This window comes from Lytechinus variegatus, chromosome 3 (assembly GCF_018143015.1).
Source record: "Lytechinus variegatus isolate NC3 chromosome 3, Lvar_3.0, whole genome shotgun sequence".
NCBI classification, from domain to species: domain Eukaryota; kingdom Metazoa; phylum Echinodermata; class Echinoidea; order Temnopleuroida; family Toxopneustidae; genus Lytechinus; species Lytechinus variegatus.
The window spans coordinates 66953257-66966927 of record NC_054742.1 but is presented as its reverse complement, the minus strand read 5'-3'; the positions used below and the strand labels follow the sequence as shown (position 1 = coordinate 66966927).

At 36.8% G+C, this 13671-nt stretch overlaps 1 protein-coding gene across 1 annotated transcript in view; it reads left to right on the top strand.

Annotated features, from left to right (window-relative positions):
• The window catches only part of LOC121411737 (protein pigeon-like), a 43823-nt gene that overhangs the window by 13519 nt on the left and 16633 nt on the right, over positions 1 to 13671 (top strand). The window contains exons 2-12 of the mRNA XM_041604572.1: positions 434 to 666; positions 2084 to 2235; positions 3643 to 3808; positions 4253 to 4432; positions 5495 to 5544; positions 6169 to 6357; positions 9301 to 9344; positions 9606 to 9646; positions 10115 to 10753; positions 11002 to 11217; positions 11664 to 11824. Coding sequence (XP_041460506.1) covers positions 585 to 666; positions 2084 to 2235; positions 3643 to 3808; positions 4253 to 4432; positions 5495 to 5544; positions 6169 to 6357; positions 9301 to 9344; positions 9606 to 9646; positions 10115 to 10753; positions 11002 to 11217; positions 11664 to 11824 — 1920 coding nt within the window. The 5' untranslated portion in view covers positions 434 to 584. The remainder of the gene's footprint in view (positions 1 to 433; positions 667 to 2083; positions 2236 to 3642; positions 3809 to 4252; positions 4433 to 5494; positions 5545 to 6168; positions 6358 to 9300; positions 9345 to 9605; positions 9647 to 10114; positions 10754 to 11001; positions 11218 to 11663; positions 11825 to 13671) is intronic.

Here is a 13671-nt window from a genome sequence, read left to right as displayed (position 1 = left end):
ATTTTGTAATTTTCGATTTGACTATCTGTTAGTCTTATCAGGTCTGACACAGTTGAATTTTATAAGGTCATATACGCTGCAGTGTTTGCTTGTAGCTGTGCGTAAGCAGGATCTTGGCTTACAAAAGGTACATGTTTATGGTCATTTGTGATTTATAAAATGGTCACAAAGATCATTACTTCCTGTTGATAAGCTCTGCGTCAATTTGCAGTCAATCTCCCTGCAGCTTGTTCAGGGGCATATTTCTGGCTTGTATGGCCTGACGTCAAATTTTAATGACTTGTGATCATTTCCGTCGAAAAATAAAATTTTATACTCTTTCGAATTGAAATTGTTTTTTTGCGGCTTTTCAGGACGGTATAAAGTGGAGGTACATTGTAGTTGTAAGATTTATATGATTTTGATTGAAGCTCCGCATCTGATTACCTCACAGCTCATCAAGTTATGATCCCTAAAACAGGCATTTGGACGTCAATTCAATCCATCTAAAGGGCGTTTCTGTTGAAGAGTCTTCCCTGTGGAGATATCTTCATTCATATTGGACTCTTCCTAGTTCTTTCCTACACCAGAAGCGGAATTCTGTGATGGAGCTGGAGTGCACATTTGACATAGAGAGGGATATTGTCCCTTACATCCTTGGGAGGAGAGAGGAGGCTATCAGCAAAGGTATTATTTCTTTTGAACAGCTTAACCCCCCCCCCCCCTTCCCTCACATGTCCAAGTGAACTCAAGCTATTTTCTTTAGAAAAAAAGATGTATTGTATTTAGAATTGTTTTAAATAAGTTTTGGATTCCTTGAGAGTATAATCATATTCTTAATTTTCTAATTTTCATGTTGTAAAGTAAAATGTTTTCTATTTTGGTGTTTTGTTATCATGCAGATCAATTAACTTTTTATTGAGACCACTCAAGGGAAAAAAGAAAAGGGTCCAATGGGATGGTGTTCTTGATAAAAGAGATGGACAATCAATGCTTCTCCCCAAGCCTGCTACCCCCTCCCAGTTCCATAACTAAGGAAATAAAAGGGGACATTGTAAAATACAATATGAAATTGTTTCTTGATATTACATTGGGATCTGGCACAAAAATGAAAATTATATTTTCATTGTAAAAGGTCAAAAGGTTTACTCACTTCATTTGCTCAGAACTATTTTGGTATTTTTCCCTTTGTTCTGCCACCTCTGGCCGGTATTCTGAAGTCGGGTTTAAATTAAACTCAGGTTTAAAGTTGTGGTTTAAGTATGGAAAGCCAATTGCTACATAAATCACTGATTGTAAAGATATCATAATCAGCTCATTTGGCTCTCAAATCATTCACAATTGTTTAGGAAGTATAAATAGATGATTGTCTTCACCATCGATGAATCAGGAAAGAGCACAGTGAAAAATTAGAAACATACAACTTAATAAAAATTTTGACACTTTTGGCTTCCCATAATTTTAGCACAGAGTTAGACCATGGTCTAAGTTAAACCTGACTTCAGAATACGGGCCATTGGGTTTTACTCATTACTCCATTTAAAATTATAGACTAATCCATTGTATGATGATTCATTGTACCAGATGTAAATCAGGCATTAATGCTTGCAAAACTGCGTTGTTGCCAGGAAATGTCTAAACTTTGAACGTTCTAGATACCTGATAATTTTGGTTATTCCAACTTGCTCCTGTAGTGTGTAAAAGGTATTTATGTTACCTCTGCCTGGATTCTATTTGAGTACTTTCATGTGATGGAAACCTGCAGAAAACTGTTACAAAGGGTCATCCCCAACCCAAAAATAATAATGATAAATGTTCATGTCAGAAATTCAATATTTCTACTTTCTTGAATGACGAAATGCTGGCAAGATTGTGAGGGCCATTGTTGAAGTGACTTGTCAGGTTCTTCAGAGGGGGCATTTTAAGAGTAATGCAGCGAAATTATAAGTGATTTACATGTACATTCAGTTATCCTGGTCATAACTCCTGCGTATCATTGAAAAGTGATATTTGTTAATCCATTAAAAGATGTGCGTCCTTGACCTACATGACCTTCACAAATCAGACTTCATGCATATATCTTGTTTAATTCTTTTACCTCCAGGTCAAACAGATAAGGACCTGACCGTGCGTGTGGTAGGACAGGAACGAGATGGCACCCTGCTTTACACCTGGGACGATGTAGCACCAGTCGATGGCAGTTATGCACAGGTGACCCATATTGGACTCTACGATCCTGCTGAACAGAAGAATAAAGTAAACAACTAATATTTATATTTGATTTTTCAATACCTAGTGTGTGCATATTATTCTCTACAATGGGGACAATATTGCTACCCATGTTTAAGGAATTTTCACATAAGTGACCTATTAGATTGGCACATCCCCATATGCCAATACACTGCGAAGTACACCCCCCCCCCCCTCCTCGAGCCTGGAGGACATTCGACCCAAAACAATGTTGATGCTACATTTGCTCCTGCGACAATTGCTCCCAGTTTAACTTTATCGCTTATGATATAGGGTTAGGTTTGCAATTGGGTTTTTATGTTAAGTTTAGGGTAGCTAGTTGTAGTGTTTATAAACCCATGGTTGAAGTTGATCATTCAAAAATTATTGTGCCGTTTTTTTTTTTTTCTATTTTGTGCTGTGATATACATGTACAAAATAGAATTTGCTCCCCAAATTATTTATATTTTAGGCCCGAAACTTGCCTTGGGAGTTGTCGTCCCATGCAAATTCTCGTTTCAAAATTGTCTGGAGCATATCGAGGAGATCAAAAGTTAGTCATGCCTCAGTCGATTACCAATGAGATTCTTGAATCGAATACTCAACTTTTCTTCAAGTTAGCTTGTATTACATGTAGTACATGAAGCTTAAGTTTTGCTATCTCTCTTTCTGTTTCCAGTGTTGTTTGTACAATGTATATGATTGTAAGATACTAATAACCTTAAGTTTGCTAAAAGGAAATCCTTTTATAAACATGTTAGCTTGTATTATATAGCTTCTGTTTAAAACAAAGAGGGTCTTTGAAAGTTTGGTGAAAATTGAACAAACCATAAGAGAAGTACGGTTATTTGGTTTGGTGCTTTTCTGGAACCTGTATCATATTTCCTCCAATTTTTTTTATTAAACATCACCCGTACCAGTCACCTTGCCAATGAGAGGAACCCCAATAGCACTAGTGATCTCAATATTTGAATGCTCATATTTACGGTTAATTCAATTTTTCTCAAATTTTCATTGACCTGTTCCTTTGAAATTGCCATTTCATACATTTGAACTTGTTTCAAGGGTTTCATTCTCCTTCAATTTATCCCCCCCCAAAAAAAAAAACCTGGTGGTGTTTCGCAAAGATTTAAGTAAGTAGGCCTTAAGTCGCACTTAAAGCCGACGCGCAGATGATGTGCAACACGCAATCTTATTGATCAATACAAAGTAGTGCGCGTCCATTTGCCATGATCTGACCAATGCGGTGATGTCTTTTATACCACACGCAACTAGGCATTTAAGTGCGACTCTTAGTCATACTAGAATCTTTGTGAAACACCCCCCGTAGTAAAGTATTCAGATTTATAAAAATGGAACATGGAGTTAAATATTGGGCCCAGATCATGCAGTCACTTTGCTAGTTGGCATTGCTTTCTCCCTGTCTGTATCCAGTGCCTCTTTGTACATGATTGTAAGATACTGATAACCAGCTGCTCTATGAACCATGACCACAGCATCCTGGCTTACGTTGTCAAGGAAACACAGCCCGTATCACCCCCTGGGGGGCCAGATGAAGGAGCTACGTCACTGCCGTCTATCAATTCACACCAACCGCAAGGTACTCGTTTTGAAGATATAGTTTTTCTCATTCATAAATTCGATTCCGGGGTTGGTGATTGTGGGAAGTTGAGGAGAGGATTTTTGAAGAGATGGCTCAGGGGTCCGTTGCAGAAAGAGTTGCGTTTAAACGCAAGGCAAAACATAAATCGTAGGTCCGAAATGCGCGCTGGTTGAAAATCAAGTTTCGCATGATTTTCAAAGTTGCCTTTGATTGCATCTATTTCCACAACGGACCCCTGATGCGTGTTTTGAGATAGTAAAAATGTTGAGCTATGGAGAAGTGAAGGTACAAAATTGCTCTTAACCTTGTTTGGGGGCACGTTGATGGTTGTGTGAGATCATTCCTCAATTGACATTGTTAGATTCCACAAAAGGATGGGTTTTATAAAAAGGTCCTGCAAAGAAATCATAGCTTTTTTGTTATTTTTGTTGTCTCTCCCAGATGTGTATAGGGCATTCCTTGCTGAGATCAAACCACAACATGCCATCTTTGATTTGAACGTTGAGCGGTCATCTCTGCTTCATGTCCAGTTCCTTTGGCCAAGGACAGTCCAAGGTCCAGCCGACCCCATGGCCGCAACGGTCAAGGACTGCAGGCTCTTGGTCTTTCTTCACAGAGAATGTAAGAGAAGAATTTCTTTTGACCATTAATTTCAGAACCTCTTATCACCTTAATTTGTATTTATTTTTCTGATGTTATCAAGATAATGTATCTCAGGCTTGAAGTGAACTTGAGACAAAATAAAAGAAAGAAAATTCATTTATTGAACCAATGGAGGTCAACTATTATTAGTCATAAAAATACTGATAAAGAATTGCCTCTATTAAGCCATGACAAACATTTACCAAATTAGCTATTTGATCATGCTTGTATTACCTCGGTCACGTGGAATGGTTTGATTAATCTACCTGTACCAATTTAGATACAAAAGCTCATACAGGTACATATAGACATTTATTATTGACACTAATGTAAAAATATGCTCAAATTTAGCAATGTTACAGAAATAATTAGCAGTATGTTTCCTGGAAACACCTTAAAAAGACATTTTTTAGGGGTGGGGTCATTTAGTACTAGTAATTGTACTAAAAGGCTGGTTTTAGTCCTGATTTGAGCTTATTCAAGCTAGTTGCACCTGTAACTGATTCGACCAGACAGGCAATTCCAATTACCCCCCCCCCCCCCCCCTGGGCGTGTGATCTGCCAAAATACCACAGCCTAGTTAGGGTTGAATAAATCCAGTATCAATTTTGTCAATAGCTCTCATGATTCTTGAAGATCTAGGGTCCGTAAAAAAAATAACAAAGATTGATCATGCAGATGTTTTGTAGGCTTTATTGTACATGATCAGTGGTTTTTTTTTAAATAGCCTTCAGAGCAAGCGCTAAGCCCTCTTATACAAGCCCTAAATGGCTTCTGCCCTTTATCTTATATGCAAAAGTTTGAAATCCCAGGGCTTTTGATTAAGACTGTAAAAAGCGCTTATTAAAGTACAAAAACAGTCACAATGGGGTTACTTTAATTGTAAGAACATCTTTTATCAAAGTATTTTCAGATGTTAGAAAATATTATCATTCCTTTGGGGACTATTTGACTTTATTGCATGTTGTATCACTAGTTATATATATCTACATGTATCTACCACATAAGATGATAATATTTTGAATTTCTGATTTCTTCCAGCCATTGGTCTGTACAGGGTACCCATAGCAAGAATGGGCAATGACAGTGTGGTATGTATGCTTCAGATGTAATATCGTGCTTGGGCTGTAATTATTACAAATTTTGACCCACGATGTGATAATTAACAAAGTGCTTGGATTTGGGAGTTTTTAATTAGGATTCATATCAATTAATGTGGAATGCAGATGTCCGTCTTTGTCTACTAACAGGGTCATTTATAACTTATATAATTGATAATAATGCAATTTGTAGAGGTGTTGTGGTTCAGTGAATAAATCTCCGGGCATTGAACCACAATGTCCTGGGTTCAAATCCCACTCCAGCATCCTCCTCCTTTTGCAAGGCGTTTACCTACATTTCCCACTCTCCACCCAAGTGTAGTAAATGGGTACCTGGTAGGAAGGAATTCCTTAAATGTTGAGTGTCCAATCAGGGTAGCCGTGCTAAAGCCGGGGTAATAGTATGTAGCACTTAGAAACATTTGTATTAAGTGCTATACAAATGTTGCATATTATTGTTATTATTGATTTATTCTGTACACTTACTAACACTTTTATCCATTCTGCAAAGTGCTGAAGGTGCTAATTAACATTACTGTGGTATGAACATAATTTGTTTACCAGTTATCAAATCTCCGATAACCCCCCCCCTGATTGATCTTTGACCTTCACTAGGTTATCAGTGGGCCACCGGATGCCCAGCCTGTAGTGAACCGTTTCCTTTGGGCCCAGTGGGATGCTCCTACCCAACGTCTCTTTGTTGTGCTCCAGCGTAACCGACTTCCCTCAGAACCGGAGCAGCTTGCCATCTTTAGGAGCTATGAGTTCACAGGTCAAGGGTCACAGACATCCTTTACCAAAATGGTAATCAGTCAGATTTTGCTTCTTTCACTGTATATTGTATTCAAGTCATCATAGCATTAAGCCATAACATTTACAGGCTACTGAAATGTGTACTTGATAAAAGGAAAAAGAATTCTTGATTGACCAAGGACCCATTTTTAAAAAGATGCTGATTCAAAAGGGAAGTTCACCTTGACAAAGAGTTTGTTGATAAAATATGCAGAAAATATTGCAGGTTTGAGAAAAATCCATTAAAGAATAAAAAAAAATTTGAATTATTTGATTTGTGAGTCATATGCGAGCAGCTATGCTACATGCACTATGGTAAAAAAAATCAATGAAATGTGAATGTCATTTTCTCAGAAAATTGAGAATGATTTTAATGTGCATTCAGACAAATCATTTTACACCCATTCCCAAAATAGGAAACAAAAATAAGTCCTCACAAACCATTAAAGAATTGAAATTATGCATTTGACCTTTCCCTTTAAAGGCAAGTCCTTAGTCTGCAAATTTCATTGGTTGAAAGTCAAGTTATATTTGAGAGAGTCAAAAGGGGCCTAAGCTTTCGATCCTAGCAGAATCTTCTTCGGAGGCAAAATGACAAACATATAAGGTGGAACAACCATAATATAGACCACAGATATTCAACAGCAACACTGGAACAAGGAGACAAAAGGGGCATTAGTGAGAAGAGATGACCAATCAGGTTAATGAAGGGGATGAAAGAAAAGGAGTAGGCAGACACAAAGGGAAGTTAGTGTGAGTAAGGCCAAAGAAAGACCTCAAGCCAAGAGGGATTAAGATAATGAGGCAGGCAACATCAAACAGGATCTGGAACAAAACAGTGATAGAGGGTATGGGGAAGATATGAATAACAAGAGAATTAGTGAGAGGTGGGTCAAACAGGTAACAAAGAAAGGCATAATAAACTGGTGCATAAGAGTGGGGAAAAAAGGGAAAGAGAAGGGAACAACTGATAATGTGCAAAAGACATAAGTATGTATGATAGAGCATAAAACAAACTAAGAGAAGAAAGTGTAAAAATAAATCTAAGTATATAAAAATATCCAAAATGAAAAAATAATATATATACAAATGGTGTAACTGATATTGTAATCCGCTGGGTGTGAGGGGAAAAAACAGAAGACTATATAGTAGAAAAAAAAAAGAAAATCAAGTTATATTTGACAGTTGGGGTTGTGTTCGATCGCAAGTCTTTCTGCAAAAGGAGTGTTTATGTGTTGGTGAATATGTATACAAGTTTGAAGATAAATCTCTTTTTTTTTTAATTATGTTATGGTCATTAAATGCTATTGTAGAACAATTTGCTCAAAATTTCAGGTGATGTGATTAACCAATGCCCACTATTGCAGAAAACAGTGGTAATCAAATGAGAAAAAAAAACTTTAGGAGGGTTGGGTCTGATACATTATAATTTTCCTTGCATGAAATTGAATGAGTACTGTTTCATTCATTTCATTTTGTTTATTTCCATTTTCAACAATTACAGTTTTTTTTGTACATTTTGACATATAAATAACAAAACATATTTCAATTATCCCTGTACAAACATTATATTCAAGATTATTACATATCAGGTTGGAAATGGAGGAGGCTGCTAAAAAAGCAGAGCTTGTAGAGTGCAGCCTCCTAATCAATATTCTTGTAGTTACATAGCATATACAAATCAAACAAAAAAAAAACTTAAGCATAAACCAGTTGAATTAAAAAGAAATAGGGGAAATTAAAACGAAAAGGAAATAAGAAAAAGAGAGATTTTAAAGGTCTCCAGAATCCAGCCCAAGCACTCACAAACAGACCTCGATGATCAGCAGGAAAATGAAAGAGATGGAAATGTGTACGTCACTTGATAACCATGTTTTTAAATAAAAACATACAAGAGTTTGAGTGATGAAGAGTTACATTCAATGGTTATCTTGGAGACATTTTTTGAACTTATATATTTGAAAGAATTAAGGCTTGTTGATTCTTTGATGTTATTAATAGTTTATTTGGTATTATTTGTCAAATTAGAAGCATGATGGTGCATTGGGTCTTTACTCCCCCTTTGTAATCAGAAGTTTGAACCCTATGTCCTGAGGCCTAGCATCCTTTGGCAAGGTGTCACTCCACACATTGCCACTCTCCAGCCCTATCCCCTTCCATACAATTATATCGTCGGCGGTCTTCTGAACTGTCGTATCACACATACGACGGTGCAAACCCATTTCAGAGAAAATTGACTTCAAAGTTTACTATAACCTTCACGCTTAGTTCCCCAGCCTTACACTATATTCATTGCTAGAAAATACATTGTTGGAAAGACCAAGACAAAGAGCTACATGCTTGAAATTTCAGTTTGAGCGGTTTAGATTTCCCCCGTACAAAAACGCCATAGGGAATACAACAACCCTGACTGCGATTTCAATGCGCACGGTCAGTCAAAACGTCGTATCGCTTTTCACGTGCAAAGTCAATGCAGTGCAGATGGCTGATACGACAGTTTGGCTGACCGCGCGCATTCAAATCGCGTTCAGTCAAAACGTTGTGTCGCTCTGTTACAGTACACGTTTCCAATAGGATTTGCGCATTTTAGCAAAAAATCTATGGCATTGTGGTGAAAGTCCACTCATATCACATAAAATGAAATAAATTGCTGCCTAGAAATTTAGTTATGAATAGAGTAGGACTTGTACTTTAATTTTTTGCAAAAATCTCAAAATCAATTTTTTTTTACCAAAATTGGCTGATACGACGGTTCAGATGACCGCCGACAATATAAATGTAGTGCATGTATTTAAATGAGATTCAAATTCTTGTTTTGATTTTCCTCCAATTACATGAGTTGCAAAAGTTTTGTAGAAAAGCATTTCTAAAATAGAAATGAATGATATTGTTGGTAAATTTCTTGGTTTCTTATTTCTTGTATAACAAAAATATTATCTTCCTGTGTTCAATTAGATGGAAATTGAGCTTCCTCCTGATGTCAAGCTACCATCAAGCAGGTAAGTGTATTTCAAAAGTATATTGTTATTATTAATAGTATTCATATGCATTATAATAATAATTAGCATTCATATCATCATCATTATTATTGGTAATAGTAGTACTTAGTATTATTATCAAGATTTTTATTTCATATTGCAGAAAGAATATTTGTAAGTAGCAGACATATTTTTAATTTCTAGATGATTGTTGTGCCATATCAATTGTTCAGAACAGAAGAAATCATTAAATGATTTGGCATTTATCTTCTTACTTTGCAGGTATTCATATGAATTGCCATCTCTTAGAAACACGGTCTCAGGTGTGTATCTTTCTCTGATTTGTTGTTGTATTCAAAAGTTATTTTGTACTTTGATTGTCGCAGTCATTTGAGATCATGCAAAGAAGAAAACTTAATGATAATATAAATAAAATACATGTATTTTCAATCATTTGTGAACCCTTGAAAAGGTAACTGAGAACCTCCTTTCTAGGACACACTGTATGTTTCATGTCTGAAGAAGTTGCTCAAAATTATGTGAAAAGGTTTAATGTCAATTGTTTATTAAATTGACAATTTCCAATTAATTTCATGAATTGAAATTGATTCAGGGTGCAGATTTTATATTGTTTCTTAGCAATGCCAGCCCCCTATTGTATTTATTTCTTTGTAACAAACAAGTCTATTAAATCAGTAGATATTTGATTAAACATGATTAGAACTCTTGAACACTTTTTGCTATGAAGCAGTGTATTCACTCTCAATGATCCTTGAACATTGCTCTTGCAGATAAATCCATCAATATGTACGTCATCTGCCAGTCCGGAGGTTCGCTCTGTGTATGTTACCAGCTGCCTCAGAAGAAACTGGCTGGGTCAAAGCCATCCTCGCGCCGTCAGAGCAAGGCCAAGCTTCAGATCCCACCAACCGTTGTATCAGGTTCCGGACCGGAGGGCCAGGTGCAGAGAAGGCCAGGTAGTCTGGACCTATCACAGGCAGATTCACTGAGGGACGATCCTGCAGGTCCTCGGTCCAACACCCCAGGATCCTTAATCTCGTCCTCTTCTGTACCATCCCTGGCTCGGCTGACCACTCCTGAATCTCCTCTCACAGACTCCAACCTGGACCTTAGCTACGATTCCACCTCCAACATCAGTGCTGCCGGTCCACAGAACTGGTCAACCCTCGGCTCTCCGTGTTCAGACTCTGCCCCGAGCCCGCTAAGTGGTTCAAGGACATTACTGGATGCACACTTGAATCAAAACTTACATGAATCTGGGATCCGTGATAAATCGAAGTCTCCTAGCCAGTTTGTTGATGTTCATTATGTGGTATTAGTTCTGCACCATAAGACTATTTTACATTGCAGTGTCCCTCATCTACAGAAAAGCATCGCAAAACGAATGCAGCTCTTCTTTGCTCCCATGAGTAAGTGATTTTGCTGTGATTGCTAATAATCATGTAGATGTAATCATGTGGATATAATCATGTAATAAGCCATGGAGGCATTTCATGATTTACACAAGACAGGTGACATGATCTTGTGCTAAATGATATCCCTATGTAGCTGATTTGCCTGACATTGCAAAAACATGCATTACAAACTTCTTTGATATACATGAAATATGTCAATATATCCATAGAGAAACTGTCTTTGATTTGTCGTACTTGGTCAGATGGATACATCATGGCGTACTACCCGGGGACAGTGCTCCACCTCCTGAATGTGAATCCTGAGATGGAGCCATGTCTCCACCTTGCCTTCGAGCCTCAGGATGTTCCTTGGATCCCTCTTCCTGGAGATGATCCAGAACAATCGAGATCAGAGCAACTCAGAAGCACTAGGCCTCTTCTCATGCACTGCCAGCGGGACAGGACTGTCAGTAAATATGGTAAGATTTCTTTTCCTCATGTCATCTTTCACCCTTTTCTCCTCTTTATTGGGTTATTTAAAAAAAGAAAAACATAATGGGGGGGGGGGTCTGTGTAATGGGACAAATAATGAGTCATGTATTTCAATTTTTTTATCTGTTATTTTATTGTATATATTCCATTCTAAACTCACATTGTTAGTCTTTTGATAAAACCAAATAAACCAATTTGAATTTGAATTTATACACTTCCATACATGATTCCACTTATTTTTTTGCCTAGTAAATGTGTTTTTTTTTTCCTTTTTTTTTTATTTATTTATTTTTTTTTTTTGAGGGGGGTGGAATTATTCACGGTTGGGTCCATTTATCCAAAACAGTAAAGCATTGAACAAAAGGAGTGAGTGTAAAACCGCCCACATTGAAAGTTAATACCGCATTCATATTTCATCTCACTTGAACTCAAGATGATGTCCTGTTTGATGCTGTGTCCGGATGCTGCTACCAACCAATCATCAATAAAGACAAGCTCCCTCTGTTGTTGATGGGAGATAGTCAAGTTCCTTTCAAGCTTGGTCTCCTACACTTAGCTCTCGTCAATCTCAAGGATGCTACACTTAATAAGAAGGTATCAATCATTTTGGTGTTGTACAGGAACTGCCAACCCTGCTTTGCAAGCATTTGTTAGCAGGATCATGCAACATTTGTACCGTTGTATACGTACCATCCAATAGGTATTATTGAAGGGGCTCCGATGCCACAAACAGTTGTGCTTATTCATTGCAAGGCACGTGCTAACTGGGCCTATAATTAATCAACTCATGAAATATTTTTTGTGTAATTTCTTTGTGATGCCTCTTGTTGCAAGTTATGCACTTAAAAGATATGTGGTATATGTGCTGTTTTTATGCAGTCAAGAATACTTTTATATCTGTAAATCCATGATTTATGGAGGAATATTTTGCTCTTTTTGCTGATCGTCATGGATTTTTAATGCTTTCAAGGGCATAGCACAGATAGCAAATATTGCAATTCATGCAATGGTACAAAATTCACATTCAGTGAAAGAAACAAATTCAGGTTTGCATGTTTCAATGGGTTGATCACTTCACCTCGTGTGAAATTTTGTGCCGTTGCACTCAAATCTATTTGCAATTTGCGCTTAGAAATCACTTTGTATCTTTTGGAGTTGTTTTGGAATGAAACCTTGAAAAGTTTTATTTCCTGGGGCCCATCTTACAAAGAGTTGTGATTGATCCGATTGATCGCAACTGTGGAAAGTTAGTTAGTTAGTTTGTTAGTTAGTTAGTTAGTAAGTTCACCTATGTAGTCTGTTTTATATGAGGTGGCTTCATCAGCGATACAGCTATGATACCTTCTTCTTTGAAGAATTGTGTAGTATATTGAAGAATTTTCAAGCAGCCTTCGAAACTTTCAAATCTTAACCAAGTTCTTCACTTGTTTGATATCCTTAGTTCTTATTTCATGGATTTGTAGGCTCCAACCCCTAGGGAAAAATTTTCTATTCCACTATTAGGTATTGCTCATCACTTGAAAAACTTCAAAAGTCTCCTTCAAACACATCTGTATGAAGAAACATTTCCAAGGACTCATCCTTGAATCCTAATTGCCACATGTAACTTGGTTACATTTGAAATCAGTCATTTTATTAGCTTAGAATCATAAGTTTAGAAATCAATCCAACGTCACACTCTTTACTATGTAACGTGTAGAAGAGCCGTGGTGTAGTGGTTCTGACTCTTGTCATATCAGGGAGGGGAGCTTAAGATAACACCCTTCCTGGTACGACTATCACAACAACTACATCAACAATACAAAACAGAAAAGAGACGAAAATAGAGACAAAATTTGTAAAGTTACCTTAACACTTCTTTTAATACGCAAAGAGCGCCCCCATGCGCTGACAAATATCGCACATGTACATGACATACCTCCCCCCTTAAAAGAAGAAAGTTATAGCAATTTAACTTTCCTTCATTTAAAGAAGCATGTTGAAATAATAACACTCAGAAGAACGAGTAATATGAAAACAAACACAATCCATCCAAGTGCATAGTCAAGACGTATCATTATAAACCTTTACAAAAAAGAGATGCAGAAAACTTCAGTCAATAACAAGCTGGTTTTACCTTTGGAATTCTAATATCACATGAAAAAAAACATATGCCAATACAACAAGGTGACTTAACTCTGCAAGACTTTTTTGTCTTTTTATATACATATATATATATAACCTTTCCATAGCAACATAAAAAATGAAATTAAGTCCTTCAATGCAAGAACTTTGATCCAGCTTCATGTTTACAAATGCAGAACCTGAAGAGAAAAAAAATAAATAAATGAAGAGAACAAGAGTTAGAATATGTAGACTTGTTAGAACAAAATGAATTGTTCCATGTAATTGATATATCGATTTTTTTTTGTCATTAAAAGATAGTTATTAATAAACTATTA